General features: G+C 40.2%; 2 protein-coding genes across 2 annotated transcripts in view; one reads left to right on the forward strand and one right to left on the reverse strand.

Moving 5' to 3' along the window:
- LOC131692215 (neuromodulin) overlaps positions 1-18,737 on the forward strand; it is a 250,941-nt gene extending 232,204 nt beyond the window's left edge. Inside the window, exons 3-4 of the mRNA XM_058979128.1 lie at positions 17,820-17,950; positions 18,021-18,737. Of these exons, the coding sequence (XP_058835111.1) occupies positions 17,820-17,950; positions 18,021-18,146 (257 nt within the window). The 3' untranslated portion in view covers positions 18,147-18,737. The remainder of the gene's footprint in view (positions 1-17,819; positions 17,951-18,020) is intronic.
- LOC131692214 (origin recognition complex subunit 6) lies at positions 18,371-19,854 on the reverse strand. The gene is made up of 2 exons (XM_058979127.1): positions 19,662-19,854; positions 18,371-19,603 (listed from the first exon to the last, which is right to left on the reverse strand). Exons 1-2 carry the CDS (start codon positions 19,736-19,738, stop codon positions 18,913-18,915), a joined length of 768 nt encoding a protein of 255 aa, XP_058835110.1. The 5' UTR covers positions 19,739-19,854; the 3' UTR covers positions 18,371-18,912.
- Between the last annotated feature and the right edge of the window lie 2,281 nt (positions 19,855-22,135).

Below are 22,135 nucleotides of genomic sequence, written 5' to 3' on the forward strand. Positions count from 1 at the left end.
AAGTTCCCAATTACCGAGGAATCGCATCTTTATGTGCACTATCGAAATTATTGGAGCTCATCGTTCTCGAGTTTTTGACACATTGTTGTTCTAGATACATCTCAGAAACTCAACACGGTTTCATTCCCAGGCGATCTACTTGCACTAATTTAGTAGCCTACACCTCATTTATCGCTCGCTCGCTACAGGATCGATTGCAGGCTGATGCAATATACACCGATCTATCGGCCGCCTTCAATAAAATCAACCAATGGCTTCGATCTTACTTGTCAGGCCGTAAAATGTCTGTTAAAATCGGGAATCATTTATCCTCATCCTTCGACGTAACGTCCGGCGTACCTCAAGGCAGCCATATCGGTCCTTATATTTTCCTTCTATACATAAACGATCTGGATTCATTGATTAAGTGCTTCAAGGTGTCTTATGCCGATGATTATAAGTTATTCCATATAGTTAAAAGTTACTCTGATGCTTTGTTTTTGCAATCTCAGTTAGACATTTTCGCTAATTGGTGCATGACTAACAGGATGGTTTTGAATGCCTCGAAGTGTTTTGTGATTACGTTTGCACGAAAACGCTCCATCGTAACATTCGACTACACTATCTTACAAAACAAATTAAAAAGAGAAACTACAGTGAAAGATTGAGTGGTTCTTGTGGATTCAAAGCTTACATTTAAGGATCACATTGCTTTTATCTCGTCTAAAGCTTCGCGTAATCTAGGAGTTATTTTTAAGGTTACTAAGCATTTCACTAACGTACAGTGCTTAAAAACGTTGTACTGCTCGCTCGTTCGTTCCACACTGGAATACGCCGCCGTTGTTTGGGCTCCTTTCTACAAGAACAGCATTCAACGCATCGAGAGTATTGAGCGTAAATTTGTGCGTTTTGCGCTGCGCCACCTGCCTTGGAGCGATCTCTACAATCTGCCCAGATACGAAGATCGTTGCAACCTCATTGGTCTTGAAACACTGTCTTTGCGCCGCAATGTGACCAAAGCGTCTTTTGTCTCTGATCTGTTATTGTCTCGCATTGACTGCCCTGATTTACTCCGTCTTCTCAACATTGATATTCGCCTCCAAAACCTTCGTTCCTACTCTTTTGTCCGTCTTCCAGTGTCTCGTACTAATTATGGCAAAAATGAACCCGTCAGTAGCATGTGTAGAGTGTTCAATCAATGTTACAATGTCTTTGACTTCAATTTGTCTCGCACTTCTTTAAAAAAATTGTTTTCGCGCACCCTTTCCCAAACCTGATAGTGTTAGCCAATTTTTTATGTTAATGTTAATACTTTACCTATGTAAGATAGAGTTTAAGAAGTGTTTATTTTAAGCAGTGTTTAGTGTTAGTCATTGTATCATTTGGTTTGTTTGTTAAATGTTGATACCTAAAAGATAGAGGTTTTGTGCCTACGGGAGAAGGAGCTTTTGAAAATCCACTCCCGCGGGTTTTTCCCTCTCAATAATAATAACTACGTTCCAATGGTTTTCTGAAGTACGTGAACGTAACCCAATTAGATTCATTTAACAGTGCAATAGAACCATTCTGGCTTCATTTACCGCAAGTGTTTGTCAAAGTGTACAGTATGAAGTTGTTTACAATTTATCATATTCTTAGCTAATGTTACTAATAAAAGTTGGATATTTTCGGAATGGGGTTGACGAGTAGATGACGAAAATCAATGAATGAAGCCACTTTGAAAACCAAAATGGCGAATTCCAGTTAAGACATCTCTATAACCTAAAATATTGACATTTTCGAAAAAAGATAATCATAGAATAGATATAGGTATATTGATTTGTGATGCGGATGATATGATTATAGAAAACTTCTCTGAACCAGAAGACGCTATATTGGCCTTCAAAAGGGCATCGCTCATCTACTCGGCAAACCCGCTTAAAAATACCCTCATAGTTTATACAGATATTGTTTGAAATAGCTCCAAGGTACCATTTCTATCATCTACTCATTAAGCCCGTTTCAAAAATTCCCAAATTGTTAGGGTTATCGAGATTATTGTTCAATCGGAAGTCTCCATCCTGGATTTCAAAAAGGTGCCAAATATCCATTTTCATCATGTACTTCTCAAGCCCGTTCCGGAAATACCCATATTGTTAGGGTTATCGATAATGTTGCTCAACCAACGAATTTTGATAAGAATGTGAAGCGAATTTTTTACGATCTAAATCCCAAAAAACGAACTAATTCAATTTACGAACCCTTGGCTTGGTCCGTAAATAGAGGTTCCAGTGTACACATTTGATGCAGAAAAATGTGGGAATTGAACTAGATACTTTTTCTACCTATTAGTATTCAGCAAAAGTTGAAACTCTTTCTCTCACAACTCTCTGTCTCAGTCTTTCTAACAGCAGACTTCGCTGTTGGATCCCATTCATCGCATTCGGAATGTTTTCTCTCTGAATGTTAGCGCAAATGTAACAACTGATTCCAAAACCGATTCAGAAACCAATAAAGAAAATTCGTGCATCCAGTGCCTCAAAATCATCAACATGTACCAACAATAAGAAAAAGGCAGCATCAGTGGTGCGAAATTTTACATTCAGTTGCCTATTTCTGATTAATTTGCTGAATTCAATATTCAGTTTCAATGCTTCCCTCATTCATTCACTTCCAAACTGACTGAAATTTTATGCAGAATCGAATGGTAATATAAATTATAAAAATATATATAGAAATATAAATTCATTCACAAACCAAAGCATTCATTTGTTATTATGTGGACAGTTTGAAGGCAGAAGTTCTTTTACATTTTCGAGCATAACTGAACTGCATAATCTATATCTGGTGCACTTTTGCTTGATGATCTCAGAGCGGACGGACGAGGAAAACAAACAAACCTTCGATTCATCGCGGCGGGCATAAATAGAATTTTATTTCTCTTTCAAGCTCACGAAGGGATGTCAATTTTTCTAAGCTCGGATTCTGAGCAGCATTAACGATGGTAGCATTAACGTGCGTCAAGGGAGCATGAACGATGGCGATATGGACTGTATGGCAATGTCGCAAAAAAGGTTTCCAATTGCAATGGCAAATCGGACGCAAGTCATTCTAATGGCCAGCCACAAACAAATATTCCTTTATTATTTTTATTTTTTTCACCTATTACTGTTTTAAAATACTGACGACTCTGATAAGCTAACGCATTGAATCGTATCAAATAAACAATTTTCATAAAAAAATAGTTTAATTGAAACGGTTGCATTTGTATAGTTCCTCGAATCGATGTTGAAATAAGAAGTCATATATGGTACGGCCCGTCAGTACTTCGAACCCCGGGGCCCGGCGCGGCTCTCGACGGCCCTGGTGATGTGGAGCCCACACTTGCACAGCATACTCCAAAATGCTTCGCACCAATCCGCAATATAGAGATTTTAGGGCGTAGAAATCGTTAAAGCCAGCGGTATTTCGCTTCAGGAAACAAAGTGTTGCGAATACTTTCGCCGTCGTTGCGGTGATGTGATCCGAGAAGCTAAGCTTTCTATCAAAAAGCACTCCCAAGTCACGAATGGAGTCCACTCTTTCGATGACGCAGCCTTGGAGCAAGTACTCATAATGAGATAGAGTGGATGATCGCCTGAAACTTATCAGTTTACATTTGTCAACGTTTATCTGCATACCATTCAACAGGCACCATTGTTCAAGATCAAGTACATCATCTTGAAGTGCAGCAGAGTCAAGTCCAGAAGCAATGGAACGAAAAATCTTCAAATCGTCGGCGTTTCCAGATTTGATACGAGCACAAATGTCATTTATAAATAAAAAAATTAGCGGCCCTAGGTGACTTCCTTGAGGGACTCCGGTTGCCATGTCGAGCAAGCTAGAACGTGTTGAACCAATTTCAACGAAAGCACTCCGACTAGACAGATATGATTGCAACCATCCAGTTAACCACGCAGGAAATCCTAGTCTTTGCAGTTTCAGAAGAGCAGTGTTGTGAGGTATTTTATCGAATGCTTTCGAGAAGTCAAAATATATTGCATCGATTTGTTGACGCTTCTCAACAGAGGGGACCAAGATACTAGTGTACATCATCAAATTGGAAGTTGTAGAACGTTGCTTCAAAAATCCATGCTAATATTCGTCGATGATGTGAGAAGCAGCAGCGTACATCTCATTGTAAACAAATTTTTCAAGGACATTAGCAAAACAGTTCAAAAGTGAGATTCCTCTGTAATTTTCAACATTATGAATGTCTCCAGCCTTGTGAATTGGAAATATAGCCGCTTGTTTCCATGCACTCGGGAACACGCTTTCAGTGATTGAGCGGTTAAAAAAAATTCTGACCGGCAATGACAATGATCGTGCACATCCTTTTATGAATATCGGAGGCAAACAATCCGGGCCTGGTCCTTTCGATGGGTCGACACTGGATAGAGCTTTCAACACGTCTGCTTCAGTCATATTCAAGCTAGGGAGACTGATATTGTATGATGGTAATGTGTCTATATACTCTTGTGACGGAGAGTTGGCTGGGTTGGTGAATACCTACCCCACGAAAATGTTCTGCAAAAAGGTCTACGGATTCGGCTGTGGATTGCGCACTGGCATCTCCAAGATAAATATTTACGGGAATACCACCAGCGCGTTTTCTGCTGTTCACAAACTTTCAGAACGTCGAGGGGTTGTTCCGAGGGTTGCTTTGGACGTGACTTATATACTCGCCGAATGCACTATTCCGGGCTGTTTCGTATTGAAGTTCGGTTCGCCGAAGAACAGCTTTGTTTTCGTCGGTCTTATGACGGAAGTAACGCTTGCGATGTTTTCGGAGAATGTTGCGTAGACGACGAAGCTTGGAATTCCACCACGGATACTTGTAGTCCGTCTTTCTGTTGATACGTTTCTTAGGAACTATGCGGCGTAGTATCTCGTATAGAGTTCCGTAGAACACCGCGACAGCATGATCCACATCGTTTCCACTTAACAGATCGAACCAGTCAACAGCATCGAAGGCCGCAGACACTTCTTCAAAATTGCAGCGATTGAAGTCAAAATTGAGACCGTCGACGGATTCGGCAAAAGCGTCTTCTGTTTCAACTTGCATGTTAAACCTCAGCACGAAGGGTTTATGGTGAGCGTCCACTTTGAGTATAGAGGTCGGAGGCTCGAGAAGTTCGACTAAATCGTCGTAGTTCACGAATGCCAGATCGAGCGTCCGTCCATTTGCGTTAGTGAGCGAGTTGATTTGACACAGTCCCCCAGCGACTATCGTTTCCGTGATAACTATCTCTTGTTCGGTTGTGGCATTTTCAGGCAGGTAACATTTGAGATCATCGTCGAATATCCATCTATGATGGGGAAGGTTGTAAAGCACCTACACTCTGAGCTACTAGCTTTATCCAGAATTTGTTGAACTGCAGAGGAGTGGGCATTGTACAGGTCTGGACTGCTGTTCGGCCGCAGATTTATACAACAGATATATAGAGCGCTATTTGGTAGTGAAATGCGCACAATAACTTGTTCCAAGCATTCAAAACCAGGCATTTTTATTACAGTGCCGGTGAGATTATTTTTTAGCGCAATAAGAACTCCACCCCCGCGACGTAGTTGACTAGAAAAAGAGTTGCGATCGCAACGATAGATTGTGTAGTTCATTGAAAGTTCCGAGTTATGTATGTCAGCACGCAGCCAGGTTTCTGTGAGAACAATAACATCATAATCGCAAGAGGAAAGCGCCAGCAAGAAGTCCTGAGTTTTTGTTCTCATTCCTCGAACATTTTGATAGTAGACGGACAAGAAACCGTCCGACTTAGAATTGGAATTGGCGGCCGACTTAGGATTGGAATTGACGGCTTGAGTGCCCAACAAACATTTCGTGGTTTTATAAACCTTTTAACAGTTGCTTTATTCAGCTCTAGCTGAACATTGGAAGTATATGTGTAATCATATATCGTTTATTCCACCCTTAAACGTCCGGGATTTGGAGAATTTATTCAGCTTGTCTGATTAAGACACATGAAAAAACAATTCTTCAGCACGTATACAGCCTGAAGAAAACCACAGTTCAGCTTTATCAATAAACCTTTTCGTTGCCGCTATTCAGCTGAGAGAATTATCATAGGAAAATTGTTAAAAAAGACATTTATTTCAAGTTACGCCATCAATCTCTTTGGAAACCATATTCTTTTATTAGTGCTACGTTTCAGTTAGAGAAAAATTGTATTACCTTGTTGGATATCATATCACGTACCTGGATCCGAACCAGCAACCTGTTGAACACTAAGCACTTACATTCCTGTCTGCACCAATCTTGCATACATCGAATGATTAAGATTTCACCGATGTACCGACAAGTCTAGGCTGCTGAATAGAGTCTGTACAAAGGCTACAGTAGCCTTCTATAGATTTGAGTGAACCTAGTTGGCTTGGGTTCGAATCCCAACCTACGATAATTTTTTATTTCAATTTTTTTTTAATTAATAATTTTTAGAACATTCGGGAGCTTTAAATTAGATAATTTATTTATTTAAAAAATTATGATTATAGTCATTTTTGTTTCCAAGGTGAGGATTTATGGTTGTCACAAAACATTTAGATAAGTAAAAATGGGTGTTATATGAAAGTGGTGGTAACGGAATGATGGATTGAAGTCGTTTATAATTCTAAGGTGGCCATATCCTCAATTTATTTACCACTCCCTGCCAAACGATTTTCTTTCCATTGTGATTTTTTTTGGTAAGCGGAAGTCGCTGTTCGAATTCAATAGTATTAAGTTCGCCAGCGTGAATAATCATTTCATTGTACCTTTGTTTGCAAGTCGATGGATAGAAAAAAATCATGGTAACAATGCTGGTGTCAAAAATTTATAGCAACGTTGGAAAAAAAGTTTCTCTTTTGTTCAATATGAGAATATTCATTTTTCACAAGTAAACAGACCGTTTCGAATTAAAAGGTAAATTTGCATAAACGAGGGCGCGTGTGATTTGGTAAGCTTGTACATTGAAAAACTGTAAATCGTGTATTTCCCGTGGTAAAAACTCAGTAGGTATAAAAAAACTAAATAAACTTTCTTTATTTCTTTATTCATTTATTAATCTATTGCTCCTTAACTGTAATATATGCAAAACATCTCAATTGGAATATACCGAAATAATAAAAAAAATCCTTCACTTAATAGTAAAAAAAATATTGTGTGTGTATTGGGACTCGAACCCAGGTCGGTTGCCATTCCTCGTGATTTGCTAATCGCGCCAATTTTTGTAGTAGTTACAATTACCTTTGTTAAACACATAATTCAGCTAAAAGTCAAAGGTGGTATAACAGCAAATGTAAAGGTAGAAACAACCTTTTGAAGACATGTAGTGCAGCTTAATGATTAAAGGTAGTACTATTGGTAACAGCATCGTTTATTCAACTCGCAATTCAGTCTAATTAAGATGGTTGAATAAAAGCTTTAATATTGTCGCTATTACATTTATTAGCAGTATAGTTCTGCCTAGTTGGAACTGGCGTATACTGGATTTTAAATAGGCTGAATAAACTGTTAATGTTTAAATAGTTCAGCGAAAGTTTTATTCAGCTTAAATAACCTTTAATCTAAGGGGGTGGCGTAGCGTAGTTGGTAAATCAATTGCCTTGTACGCAGCGCACCTGGGTTCGAGTCCCGACCCCGCACATTGGGTTAGAAATTTTTCATAAGAGATTTTTCTAACCCGAAGAGGCGAATGACCTTAAGGTTAAAACCTCTATAATCGAAATAAAAAAAAAAAAAAAAAAAAAAAAACCTTTAATCTGCTTTAAATCAACACGTAGTCTTATAGTTCAGCTCCTAATGTTTGTTGGGTGGGCAGGCGAGGCAAAGTTGTGCCGATGAAGTGGTTTGGAGCTTGGCTTATTTGGACACTTGCAGCATGTAGCGGAACAGGCTTTACTTTGCTGCCTTCGGTGTTTCTGCTATCTGTTGAGGAGGGGTGGGATTCGAAAACCCCTTGATTGTGTTATCTTCGAACTCGCGGAATCGGATACCAACGGGCCATGCGGAAGCAGTCATCGCTTTGTCTTTTCTATCAATAGGCAATCCAACTTTGAAGGAAACAAATGTTAAAGTGCGCACATCTCGTCCTTTAGGAACCAGCTTGTGTACTTCGACGTTGTTGGTGTCCAGTCTTGACTTGACCATTTCTGTTACCGTATCATCTGGTACCTGTGGCATTACCCCGGACAGGTACAACCAAAACTTTGGCTCCCCATTCTGAGTAGAAGCTACTGCAATCATCACCTCCATGGACGTCGGTACCAGACAAAAGGTTTTTATTTTTTCACAAAAATATTCCAGTACTGGTATTTGACCAGTACTACCGGTACTTAGAGCTTTAGTACCGTGGAACCGGTACTCGCCAAGAAGGATCTAGGACCCCTTATTCAGACCAAACGATACGTATTACCCTGCATATTAAATTCCGCATGTAGCTTCTAACTTATCAAACTGAACAAAGCAAAAATACACTTTGGTCAGTGCCTTATCAGGTAATCACTACTTGAAGGGAACTTGGACATAAACCCACGACTCTACTGCCGATGCCATGTGATATTCGAACCGGTATATTATTAGATGACATCTCAAGAGCACACAATCCTATGATGAAAAAGGACTTTCAAATAACATAACAACATTCAAAGTTATAAATATGAAGTATACCTATTACATGATGTGAAGGCCGGAAGAGTAGAAAATCGACCGCCCTCAACTAACATAGGTTTGAAATTTGATATATTCTTTAACAAATCATATTCCAGCTTGGCAGGTTCCATTAGGTTCTTCGGCAAATAGCAGAAAATGCAAATATATGCTTCATTCAAACAATGAACGTAGTTTTTTTAAATTTTTATTCAGCCAACTAACGATATATGTAAATATATAAAGTCCCATTACTCTAATAGTAATAATATAAAGTCCCATTACTCTAATACTCCAATTGGGTAATTAATGTGGATGTGAATATGAATAGAGCCAATTGTAATCAATTACTCGGCAAACACATTTTTTTCTCGCTTGCACAAAACGCGACAAAGCCAATCTGAAGGCTTTTGCCTAATTCGCAGAACCATACTGAAAGCTTGTAAATTGGAATTGCTACATTGCACCTCCTAAATCGCTGAACTTTTAGAAGTTCGAGAAGAACATCCTTCGTCTTCCTTACACGCTTCGTTACGCCATTTCGGTATGTCAGCTGGTGTCGACTAGCATGATATTTTCCACAGAAACTGAATATTGATGTGAGACTGAATCGTCGAACATTTGTTCAATTTATATTTTCGATAACAGAACAGTGTTCTGATTTCAAACGATAAATGATAAGTTGAAATCCATGTTCTGTTTGGTGCCATTTCTGAGAAGAATATATGAGGGTTGGGATCGACAATCGACCAAGTTCCAAACTTTGAAGTATAGTTAGAAAACACTGCTTATGTTGGTATAGCAAAGCATATAGATTTAGATTTTCAACATTTACATATGCAGCCTCGGGAAACTACTTGAATCATGAAAAAATCAGAAAACCTCTTCTGGTATAGAACGGTCTGCTCCCCAAACTGACAACGAAAAACGACTTCGCGGAAGCAGGTGCAAATGTTGTGGATGATGAAGTTTAGAATTCAAATCGGTTTTCGTCTCAGTTGACAAATCCACCGGGAATAAGGTCATCTTCGGGAAATGAAATGATTTTGATCATGCAGTGAATCTGAATTATAGATGCTGCTGCTGTGCCTGTGCAACAGGGTATACTAGCGACGTGGCTCAGAGATGTTGAAAAGCAATGTGTAGAATCGTTCGATTACGATATGTACATAACGGCCGTGATTGCTTGGGTTGAATAACTAATCCTGCTGGAATAAAAAAAAATCTGTTGCCTCGTGGAATAGCAGGGTGGTTTCAAACTATATACATATATTCGTGTTTAAACAAACCTCGACGCTACAGTTAAAAAACGTGCAAAATATTGCAGTGTATCATGCTAGCAATTATTTAAATTGGGAATCTATCGAAAAAGAGTGAATATAATAGACAACAAATAAAACTGGAGGATTTTTTTTGTTTTTTCCTTTGGAAAAAAGTAAACCAATTTGCGCATGAAGGTTAGGAACTAACTTAGAAAAGTTAGATTTGAATGTTTCCTGCTCCTCTCGTCAGTAACTGACACCAACTTGCTGCCAGTTGGACGGTATATCCAAACTAACTGCGTGGTTTAGCGTAATATCGAAAATAATGCAAATCTTGTTCTCTGGACTAGTTACAAATTTGTACAAATTTGAAAATGTGACGTTTCACCCCCAAATCATACGGAATTATCTTCACACGAAATCGTGTCATGAAAAATTAAAGAGTTGTGTACAGAACACGACCACGGTGCCCCTAAAAATATATCTTTTTCAAATGCGTGCAGTATAATTCGGGAATGAATTTTAATCTATTAAAAATATCGACTCATTTCAGGGCTGAGGACTATATAATCTTCACTAGAAACATACTACTTCACGTTACAGTTCCTCTCCTGCTCCCATATGTTCCAATTTTCTATATAACAAAATTCTAAAACCTAGCATAATCGATTGAACCCAAATGTATGCGCTGAATACTCTTAAAGATATTCAAAACACAGTCCTAAACGTGTTTCGAATGAAGCAAAAAAGCAGCGTACACCAGTTTTAAAGATCAAACAATTCTGTTCATAATAATAAACTAAAACCCTCTGCTGGGGATGTGATTGTTTCCGTTTCAACTCCACTTTTAAACTTGTATGTTTAACACCACGCTGCTGAATATACTCCACGGAATTTGATTGATATAATGCCTTCAAACCTGTGATAACAATAAAAACCAATCAGTGCGTGATTTAAACAGGCGCGTGGCACCTCTATTTTAAACTTTCCGTACTTGATTGAGTCACCTATTGACGGCTCTGTCTGAACAATCTGCCTCATGATTGGTAACTTGCCCTTATTTATTACAGTTTTTATCACTAGGGGGCGATATTGCTTGATGTGCAATCAAAAAATGAGAAAAAATATCACATTTTTGCAACCATGCAAAAAAATTTCAACAAATTTGCAAATACTCCTAATTCTGCCACGTTATGCAGTATGCTTTTAGGTAGGTAAAAAAAAATAATTTAGATGTTGCCCAGAAATTTGTTCTAGTTACTCGTCTGTGTGTCGTCCCGTTAGAGCAGAAGTTCTGGTTCTGAGATCTCATGATGGAATCGAAACATAGATTTAGCTGAGTAAGTCAATGCGAGTGCAATTTTCCCTAAGGAATTTGGTAAAAAACTATTTGTGCACAAATCAAGAGCACAAATCCTACTTTTAAGCTCAGTTTTAACGTTCCGCTCATCAGCATATGGCAGCTGTCGAGACCGCAGTGTAGATATTAATTCCAAATACGCGAACATTACGTTACGTAATTTACGTATGATCGCATAAAAACGACTGCGAACGGTTTTAGGTTCGTAGCAAAAGTTTTGATTCGTAGAGCTTATAATGGATGCGAGACATTGCACAATAAGTCAAAGTGTCGATTCCATTATAACCTCTCAGAATCAGAACTTCTGCTCTAACGGGCCGACAATCGTTTGCAATTGTTTTAATGCGTTCATAAGTAATGTTTGCTTTATTGAGTTTAACGTCTACATGGGGATCACAACGACTGTCATGTGCTGAAGAGCGGGACGCGAATCTTTGAAACAATCTAAAAAACAAAGATTACCTATGATCTCATAAAACGATTGCAAACGGTTGTAGTTCCGTTAGAGCAGTAGTTCTGATTCTGAGAGATTATAAAAACCGACCTGTTAACAGTTTTTGCATATCTAGTGATGTACCGCAGTCAATCTGACAGGATATACGTTTATTGTTCGAAATATTTGCCGCATAAGGAGTCATCAGCGCTGCTGATTTCAGAACGATTGTATTATACCACAGTAGGTACAGTGGCTAGCACTGCTTGATTCCCTTCACGATAACTAATGGTAACCCTCATAAATTTGACCTAAGTGGCATATTATCTCTTCCGGGGTCGGGTATACGATGCAAAACTTAATGAAACAGCAATCCAAACAATAATAATAACTTTTTGCACGGTTCCTTGCAACAAAACTCTCACCCGCACTGCTATCCACGCATCCGCCAAAAAGCCAGGCAAATAAAGTGACTGGTTGTAAGCACCCCGAGACAAGGCATGGTGGCGGTTGAAAACGTCCGTGCGAATAAAAATATTCGTGTTCTCGATAGCCAGCAAGTTGTGCTCTTGGACTTTTTAATTCGCTCTAACAGTAATAGCTGAATGGGCGCCGGAGGTATAGTTAGTTTTCTAGGCGGGAAAAATGAATCCATCGTCGAAAAGTTTCTCTGCTTGGATAAAAGTAGGCAAGGTCGGGTCAATTTTGACTCTATTAGAGAAGCTCCTTGTGCTAACAGAGTTTAGTAAAGATAGCAAACGCTGCTTAAACAACGTCTTCAAATAGGTAGGGCGACAATATGAATAGGTTAAAATGAGCTCAAGACCCTACCTGGCTGCACCGCAAACCTGTTGTTGTTCCATCATATTCTGCCCGCTTTATTGCTGATTAAAAAACTTTAACTATTAAAGATTGTGGGTCGTCTCTAGAGCAATACCTACGCTATTGAAAATTCTTTGGATTGATTTAGCTCACCCTGCAACTGATTTCTAACGTAACAGGACACTAAAGCGAATGATTATTGATATACACATGAGAACAAAACAAAACCATAACAAACTTCACAACGTAAAGTTAACATTGATCTTCTTTTTTCAATCCCTATACGAATGATTAATAGCGTTTTCGTTTTTTCTTGTGCTACACCAGTGTAGGTACTAATAGTTTTGTTCCAGTACACTTGCTCCTTTTTACTCCGGTTTGCTAGCAGAAGAAGAAAAAAGAAAAGAAGAGAGTACAGCAATATTTTTATACATATATGAAAAAATGTACAAAAACATTCTGAACAAGAAAAAAATGTACAAAAACCAAAAATTCAGGGAACGAGTTTGGGTAGTCCCCAGACCCGCTAATGCAACTAATCTTGAACGGAACATGATTCCTCCCCGGCATTACCTAACGGCATTACTTCGGGAAGAGATTTTTTATGTGCACAGCACACACACTCCTATCCAGCTAGTTCTTTCAGTAGGGTTACAGCACCCATCCTCGACACACTACCAGTCGACCATCCACACAACGTGGCAATTTCTGTATGGTAGTCTAGAATTAGTGCTCTTCCTCTACGAGGACAATCTGGGCGGCAAACTTCAGACTGTCTAATTTACTGAGCCCTTCAGTTCCATTGTGGCATTTAGTACGCATTTTTATTTCCTCGTTGAGCTTCCGACCGGTTCGCAAACTACTCGGTTTAGTACCCGATGATGGATCTAGCCTACTCCAACGAAGAGTTCCCCGGCGAAAGAAGTTCGAAAGCGAGCCAGTTTGGCGATTCCGGTAGAATAGGCCGTCCGGTTTGCTGGAGCCCCGGCGCGACTGGTGGTGTTTCGTCGCGGTCTACGCAGTATAGTTCCCGGCGGCGAATCTGACTGTACGCTGACGGAGAGTTCCCCGGCGAAAGAAGTTCTCCCGATACAGATTCTTATTTGGTTTCAGTACCACAGCTTCTTGAGCCCTTTGGCTCTGTGACCGGTGCCAGTTAGCGCCGCAACTCCTTTAAGCCCTTTAGTTCTCTTCTTGGGCCATCTAGCACTACTTGCTTGATGAGCCATTCAGCTTCTCGACTTGTTCGGGAACTGCTCGATCTCGAGGACTGACGATGGACCTGACCTACTCTGACAGAGAGTTCCACGGCGAGAGGAGTTCTCCCAAAACCGAGCCAATCAGCTAGGTGCCGAGGTCAGTTCGGCGATTCCGGTGAAGCAGGGCGTCCGGTTCACTGGTGCCCCGATCACCCGCGACTAGTAGTGTCTCGTCGCGGTCTACTCAATGTATTCCCCAGCAGTGAATCTAGCTTATGCTGACGGAGAGTTCCCTGGCGAAAAAAGTTCTCCCAATGCCGATTCTATCGGCTATTTTTCTATCGGAACAACCGGTGGGTGCCGTGGTCGGTCTGGCGATTCCGGGTGGAGCGTGACGTCCGGTTCGCTGGCGTTTCGACGACTCATACTCGGTGCTCTGTTGCAGTCTACTCGACTAGTCCTCGGCGGTGAATCTAGTTTATTCCTGCGGAGAGTTCCCTGGCGATGAATGCTCTCCCGAAACCGTTGCTCTATGTTCATCACGCCGTTTCCGCTGTAAGATGGTCATGATCTACATCATAACTCTGTTTACTGCGTTCTGTCTTTACGTCGCTCCCGAACAGAAATGTACAGTAACATAACCATGATTTTCGCTGTGACAGTACAGTAATTTTACAAAAATTAACAGTAAATTCAAATGTTATCCAACAATACAAAAACAATAAACATTAATGTTTCTACAGACAATTTCAATGTAAAATCGACTTTTACAGTAAAAAAGGAGGGTGATTATGTAATCCATGTTTTTCCATACATTTTTTTCTCAAAAACAGTAAAATGTGGATTTACTGTATCAGTTTTTACTGAACAAAAAAATGATTATTACATGAAATTTTATTGTAAATCAACTGCGAGAATTTGGCTCCGAATAGTGTTGAAACAGTAATAACAATATTTTTTATAGTTTTATGACTGTTTGTCGGGTAAATGCTATTATAAAACTCTATTCGGGTTGTCATTCTGTAGGCTACTTTATCCGGATCCGGTCCATCGTTTTAAGTACTCCATGCACGTCACTTCAAACCTCGGACATTCAAAGACCACATGCTCCGGTGTCTCCTCGACGTTCTCAAATTCCGGGCACAGTGGTGACGTTGCGTACTCAAACCGATGAAGATACTTCCTGAAGCAGCCGTGGCTCGGTAGGAGCTGTTTCAGGTGGAAGGTAATTTCTCTGTGTTTTCTATTGGCCCACGTCGACAGGTTCAGATGAACCGGTAGGTCCACTTTCCTTTCTCCGTATTGTCACTATTAAATATTGTTTTCTCACCGAACCTACTCTTGCGGACTAACTTCCCTACTAACACAGGCTTTCGGATGAACGACTTGACACTACTGACTGTTGATTGAAATAAGAGCCCGGCTCTTGTTTATTCGATCTATTTATGCTGCATGACTCGACTTATCGAGCCATGCACACTAAATTTTTATTACCCATGAAGGGGTGTGTATATATCGATTTCGAACATAACACATTTATATTATTTTACTCTCTTTGTGCTAAATAGAATAATTATGCGTTACATAACAGTCCCATTCCTGCTGCCACGCCACCATCGAATCGATTCTCATCATCTTCCTCACATTTCGGACGTTTCATGGATTGTAACACTTGATATCCTCCGCCACGGTGATGCAAATGGGAATCATCTCGGCGATAACGCATACCGCCTCCGGTACGCAATCGCAACTCGTACGACCACCAGCCGGAACGTCCTGTTCAGCTTTTCGCGGCTCCTTTCGGTTTTCAGCGCCACACCCCAGACAGGAGCCCACTATCGCAGTATCGATGACGAAACACTAGAAAATAGACCGACATTTCGCAGGCGTAATCAACGTGGTTGTTAAAGCTCAACCAGTCGTCGATTATCACTCCCAATTACTTCAGTGCACGTTTCAATGCAATCACATGCCCTTCGACGGTGATCTGTACCCGCTGAACCGCTTTGCAGTTGCTGGCCAACAACACATCCGTCTTGTAGTGAGCTATTTGCAGCTTGACCACGTTCATCCAACTCTCGATTACATCTATTGTCTCCGTCACCGATACGTGCATTTCTTCAAGTGTCTCACTCAACACCGTTAGACCACGAAACCCCATCGTACATCCTGTTCCAAAGAGTTGGACAGAGAATGGAGCCCTGAGGAACGCCCACTGCCCTTTGTTCGTCTGGTACAGCAGTACTCTACTCTGGAAGTAGCTCTTCAGGATCTGGTTCATTCTCCATGAGGCTGGATGGCGCGGTGACTAACCTGACTTTGGCAGGGACATCAGCTTCTGTACCTTTCTCATTTCGGGGAAATTTCCATCATCTAAAGACTTCAGCAGTTGCATCCCGAACATGTCCGGATATGCCAGGCTTGCCGCTTTCAGCACCACGGTTCAAAGAAAATCCACGGTTCCATCCGGACCGGGGATTTTCTTTGACTTGCCACTTGGCTGTGTTAGCTCCTTCTTCTTCACTGTACGGTGTCAGTGACCGGACAGTTGCATCGTGCTTCGGGAAGAGACCCTCAACGATTATCTTTAGCTTACCCGAGCATATTTCAGCTGGGGTCGACGGGCCCTCATCTCATTCGCCGTCATGACGAAGATGTACGCGTCCCTTAGGGATTGGTGTCTATTTCTCAGCACAGCTACTTATGACAATTGGCTTGCTAAGCTTGATCTCCCGTTTAAAAAAAAATAAATTTTTTTTTCTCGAAACGTCGCTTGCATTCCTCTCTCACTCTCCGATCTTGCGCTCTGAGCCCGCCTTCTGGCTCTAAGACAAGCAGCGTGTAGCGTACTGAGCTACTCATTTAACCAGTAAGCTGCACGCCGTCTACTACATTGCTCCAATTTTCGTGGCATTGTAACGTCACAGGTCGTCAAAATCCTTCTTGTTGGATTAGCCGCATCAACGTGCTTGATTCCGCAGTTCGCCGAAGTGACTCAACAAAGAGCTTTCTGTTAAAGACTTTCGTCTTCCACTTTAGCTTGCCGGTCGTCTTACTCAGTGCTGCAGCAAGGTTCCATTGGCCGATGCTGTAGCGAAACGCCTGGTGGTCGCTATGGGGATTCTTTTCGCACACTCTCCAGCCCCTGTTCGCCGTCAGTCAAGCCCTACATAATGTGACGAAATTTCTGTCGGTACCAATATCCGTTTCGTGAACCAATAAACTCTTAGTTTTGTCACGGTACGAGGAGCCATTTAGCTCCCACTTTGCCGCGATCTACTCGTTCTAGTCCTCGGCGGTTGAGCTAGCCTCCACAGCGACCCGACAGGTACATGTCGAGCTCTGCCGCCAATTTTCACTACTAGGAAAAATTCTCACAAGATAACTTTTCAAATGAAACTTTGAGAATTCCATTTAAAATATTAGGTATATTTTTGTTGAAAATATTTAATTTTTTCAAATTTCTTCAAAATATTTCGGAGGGTTTCGTATCCCCCCCCCTACAGCGCCACTAATGGCGATTTCGCTTGAACCTGAAACTGAGTCAGGTTCTAACCCCAACCGCTGTCAGTTCATACATTTTGACAGCAGTTGGGGTTAGGAACTGACTCAGTTTCGCCTCAAACAAAAACCACATAACTAAACGCTACATAAATATTTTTCTATTGCACACTGTTGTTAGTGGGATAATTATGCGTAGAACTTCAACAATGCGACAAACAGCCTTTGTGTTTTTACACGGAGTCTTCGAACAAACTGCATGATTTGAATATTTTTTTCTGAAAATATACTTCAAAAAGGACTGATGAAAGTGTAAATGATCAAAAAGTAACATAGGGCGATTATGCGTAGAACGGCAATAAAATTGTTATCAGTTCATTATTTTTTTTATTATGTGGTCCCGGAATAACATAATAGAAAGCACTATACTTTCCACAACTCCTGGTAAATAAATTGAAATGCTCCCACATGTGTAAATTATAATCTAAGCTAAAAATTCAAATTATACTACCAAATTTCATCTGTTGATTCCCTAGATCTAAAAATGCAATAACTCCGCAAAGCAATTAAACATTCATATTTTTCTCACATTCTATTCCATATGCAGAGCTCACCCACGCAGCCACCCGGATTCAAGCGTGTTTCAGAGGGCACATGTCTCGGAAAGATGGCACTGGTAAGAAGGATGAGGGAGACGACAAGAAAGAAGAAGTCGATATTGACGAGCTAACTAAAAAGGTAATAGGAAATTAGCTATTCAGTCGAGTTCATTTTTCTTGCCACCGTGACTTGATTTTATTCTTCGTAGGTGGCTGAGGAACTGGATATCGATATGGACGATCCAGAGTTGCACAAAGCAGCCAGCAAAATCCAAGCATCGTTCCGTGGTCATAAAGTTCGCAAGGATGTACCAGTCAAGACGGACGGCAAATAGATCGTCAAACTATAAAAATAACCTTTAACTAAAATATTTTTGGAATAATGAAAACACTACATACACAATTTGACATAATTAAAAAAAGACATTAAACAGCCCACCATTGGGGACGAAATAAGAAAACGTCTAAAATAGTGTTGAAACAGTACTGTTGTTATGATTTTATAACTTTTATCAGAAAAATATCGTACGAGGGTAGCACTGAGATACAGATAGTTGAGTAATTACAAAAAACGTCTTTATTCTTTGCGAATGAATAGTGCACCACTTTCCCACAAATATCACAGAAAATTGAACAAAAAACGCCAAGATACACACATCACGTATCTTTTGGCATAACATGAAATAATTGAATTGATTAGCTGGTACACTTGAATCTGTATTAGTCATTAATTTCATAGCGAAAGATATGAATAGAAAAAAAACTACACGTCATAGGAATGCGAAAAACTTAATCCACGAAACAAAATTTCACGTTCTAAGCAGTAATTGGTAATATCAACAGAAATGTGGTGAAACAACTAAAGTAAAGGCTAGAAGTAATATATGCATGAATAAAATGAGCTTTAAATCCCGATAAAAATAAAACTGCAGATGGGATGTTGCTTTCTAAATATCACAAAATCCATTTCACATCTTTTTGGATAAATATAATTTCATCATAGGTACACAATTAGTAGTAACTAGTAGTAAAACGGTAATGGAGTATTTTAACGTAATTATTATCGCATGGCAAAAATTACTGCATGATGCACGAAGAGCTTCACCGCCCCTGTAGCGATTTCAACTCCCGATACGCTTTCTCCAGCATCCTCTTCTTCCAGTTTCCGTAAGGTTCAATTTTTTCCGGTGAACTGTGCTTCAATCCATTACTGCGTTTATCCAGTGGTTCCTCTGTTTGCTCCACCGCTTCTACTGTCTTATTCTGCTTCAACTTTGTTGCGGCGGTGGCACTTACATCTGTCGCGTTAGCCAGGAACTTCTCCCAGTTCTTTTCTAGCAGAGTCCACTGGGTTGGCTTGAGATGACTCAGAGAAATCAGTTTGGCTTTTGGTGGCTTTACCTTCAGCCGTTTGCAAGCCTGAAAAACGGACATCGTTGCGTATTGAGGATGAGTAAAGTCGATCTCTGTACTTCCGGCTCCCACAAATGTTTTGTAACTATTCAAAAGAGCGGTAGCTTCTTTCTGAACCTGATGCAATCCCAACTGGATGCAGACTTCATTGATTCCGATCAGCTGGTTTATATCCAATAGTTTTTCTATCGTTCGTCTATTGTTGACGTAGGCACTCTTTTTTAGGCCAGATAATTTAAGCGTCATTTCATTGTCGCACGGTAGTCCTAGAAGGCTTGCTGCCAGGTCGATACAGATGATTGCCTTGGCATAATCCCCCAGGCTGACCACCCCACCAGCAGATTTGATCTGCAGCAAACGAAGTAATTCAGTCGATTTGCTAAAAGTTATCGGTATGTTGTCAGTAAATTATTAAACCGTGTTTAATGTTAACTCACGGGACAACTTGTTCATGTTCTGCCAGTCCTAGTTTCTGGATCATCTGTAGCAACAATTTATTTTCCACATTAACCATCTCTGTGTCGTTTATAGCTCTTCAAAATCAAAATAATGTTTTCAACTTTTTCAATGGATTATAAACAGTTCAACACGCAGCAAATTCTGCTCTTTTATTTCTTCGCGCGCTTTTAATTGTCAGATGGTAACCCATTTCGACGAAATATTTCAACTGTCGGCTACATGCTCATTCAAAACAACTCACATTTTGAGAACGGAGAACTCAATTTCGTATATCGATGCGATCTGTTAAAAATGAGTTTTGAGTTGACTACAATTGACTCAACTGGTAAGTAACCGTTATTTTATTACAACCTGGGGGTGAAAATAAATACTTGCGGGAACATACACTCAAAAAAAAGTAAACGTTATGCCTATTGATTTTACACATAGATTTTTGCAATTAACGGAGGCATATAGACACTATTTGCTGGCACATAAACCTTATGTGTTATTAAGAAATATTAATCTTACAATCACATTTCATAACTATTAGGCACATAAAACCCCGTTCTATAACAATATGCACATATAACTTATGTGTGTGCATACATAGTTTATACAGTTGACACATAGAAGGTATGTGTGCGCGTGATAACAATAGCATTTCTTCTTCATATGAATTTTAAGCGGTTTGGAGTTAATAGAATTAACGTTTGGATTTTTTTCAGTGTAGAGATGAACAGCAACTAAACTTGAAAAAGGATTTAGCAATAAAAATTGGATGTGGAGACTTTAGGACATCAAAAAACTAGGTTTCTTTAAATTATATTGCATGTGTCCATAAAAAATATGGGTATTGTTTAGAAAAACTCTAGTAAGAGAACTACGGAGAGAAAACAGCATTTTTGGCAACGTATGCCCCGGCATTGTATGGCAACACGTCCAATGTTATAAGGATAGGCAATGTTCGATTGGATTCGTTTTTTGACAGCTAAACGCGAATCCAATCGATCCAAAATGGAGTCTCCGCAGCTCTCTTTCTAGAGTTTTTCTAGTATTGTTCTAGTTATTTCAACAGCAACAACGTTGGACTAGGTAGAGAAAATGCATTGAATATTTTTGTGGCATGTCCGGTCGCATCGTGTGCGAACAGCCCTATGGCCTAACCTGAAACTGAGTCAGGTTCTATCCCCAACCGCTGTCAGTTCATACAGTTGGGGTTATAAACTGACTCAGTTTCGCCTCTAACAAAAACCACATTAATGTGAACAGACGTCTATCTTCAGCAATCCTGGCCGTATATTCCTAGCTGGATTCTAGCTAACAGAGAGCAGCATCGGTTAGATTAACCGCTTCTGTCAGAAACAGCAGAAACTCTGCCAGAATCAATTTTGCTTTGCTCAAATTCTGCTGACTTTCTGCTAGGACACGGTGACTAGGCAGGTGTGCTACTGCCCGGTCAAACCATTCGTATCCATACTGGTTCCATTCGGAATCCTGAATGGAACCAGTATGGATTCCAGCTCAAATGCAACAACCGATTCTGAAACCGATTGAGTTGGAATCGGTTGTTGCATTTGAGTTGGAAACCATACTGACTCCATTCAGAAATCCAAACCCGGTTCTGGAATGAGTTTAACTGGGTGTCGTCATGTTTTAAGTGTCTGAGTTCGACTGAATTGACAGCGGTTATACCTCTACCCACCCTCTAAGAACGGTTGGTTTCAAAATCGTCCAATGACGGACGTTCGTTGGACCAATTTCACCAACGTCCAAATAACCGTTCAACGAACGTCCATCGTTGGACCCATGTTGAACGATTTTGAAACAAATTTTTGGACGTCTCAGTGGGCAGTCAACCCTTTCCGGAACCGGTTCGGACTTCTGAGTGGATTCAGTGTGGATTCCAGCTCAAATGCATGAACTGATTGGGTCGGAAACGGTTGCATTCTTTGAGCCAGATTCCATAATGAATCCAAACCGGTTCCGGAATGGATTGGACGGATAGTTGGGATAAGTTAGTCTACTCAAACATTGGCATATTCACCCCAAACTCAAAACAGAGTAGACGATGAAAAATCATTTTTGATTACGTGCACTTTTTTATTTAGTAAAAAAGCACGTGTAAGACCAACAAAAGACGTTTATCGAACGAGCTTCTCTGTTCGAGAGAGAATGATAAACGTTATATAAGCTAGAGCAAACTTTTCCGAAAAACCTTATAAACATTCAAAGGAAAATACGTTGAAAATCACCATCGCAGACAGGTTTACATACGTCAATCACTATTGTGTCAAAGTTTGCATACAAAGCGCGTATAGTGATTGCAGCGCTAGTAGCAAGTTGCTACTTGCCAATGAAACTTCAAAAAGACAGTTTATTTCTTACCTACATTGAAAACATTACTTGGTTGTCAGCTCTTAATGATAATATGGCTTTAATATGAAATGTATGCTATTTTGGGTTCAATTTA

This window comes from Topomyia yanbarensis, chromosome 3 (assembly GCF_030247195.1).
Source record: "Topomyia yanbarensis strain Yona2022 chromosome 3, ASM3024719v1, whole genome shotgun sequence".
NCBI lineage: Eukaryota > Metazoa > Arthropoda > Insecta > Diptera > Culicidae > Topomyia > Topomyia yanbarensis.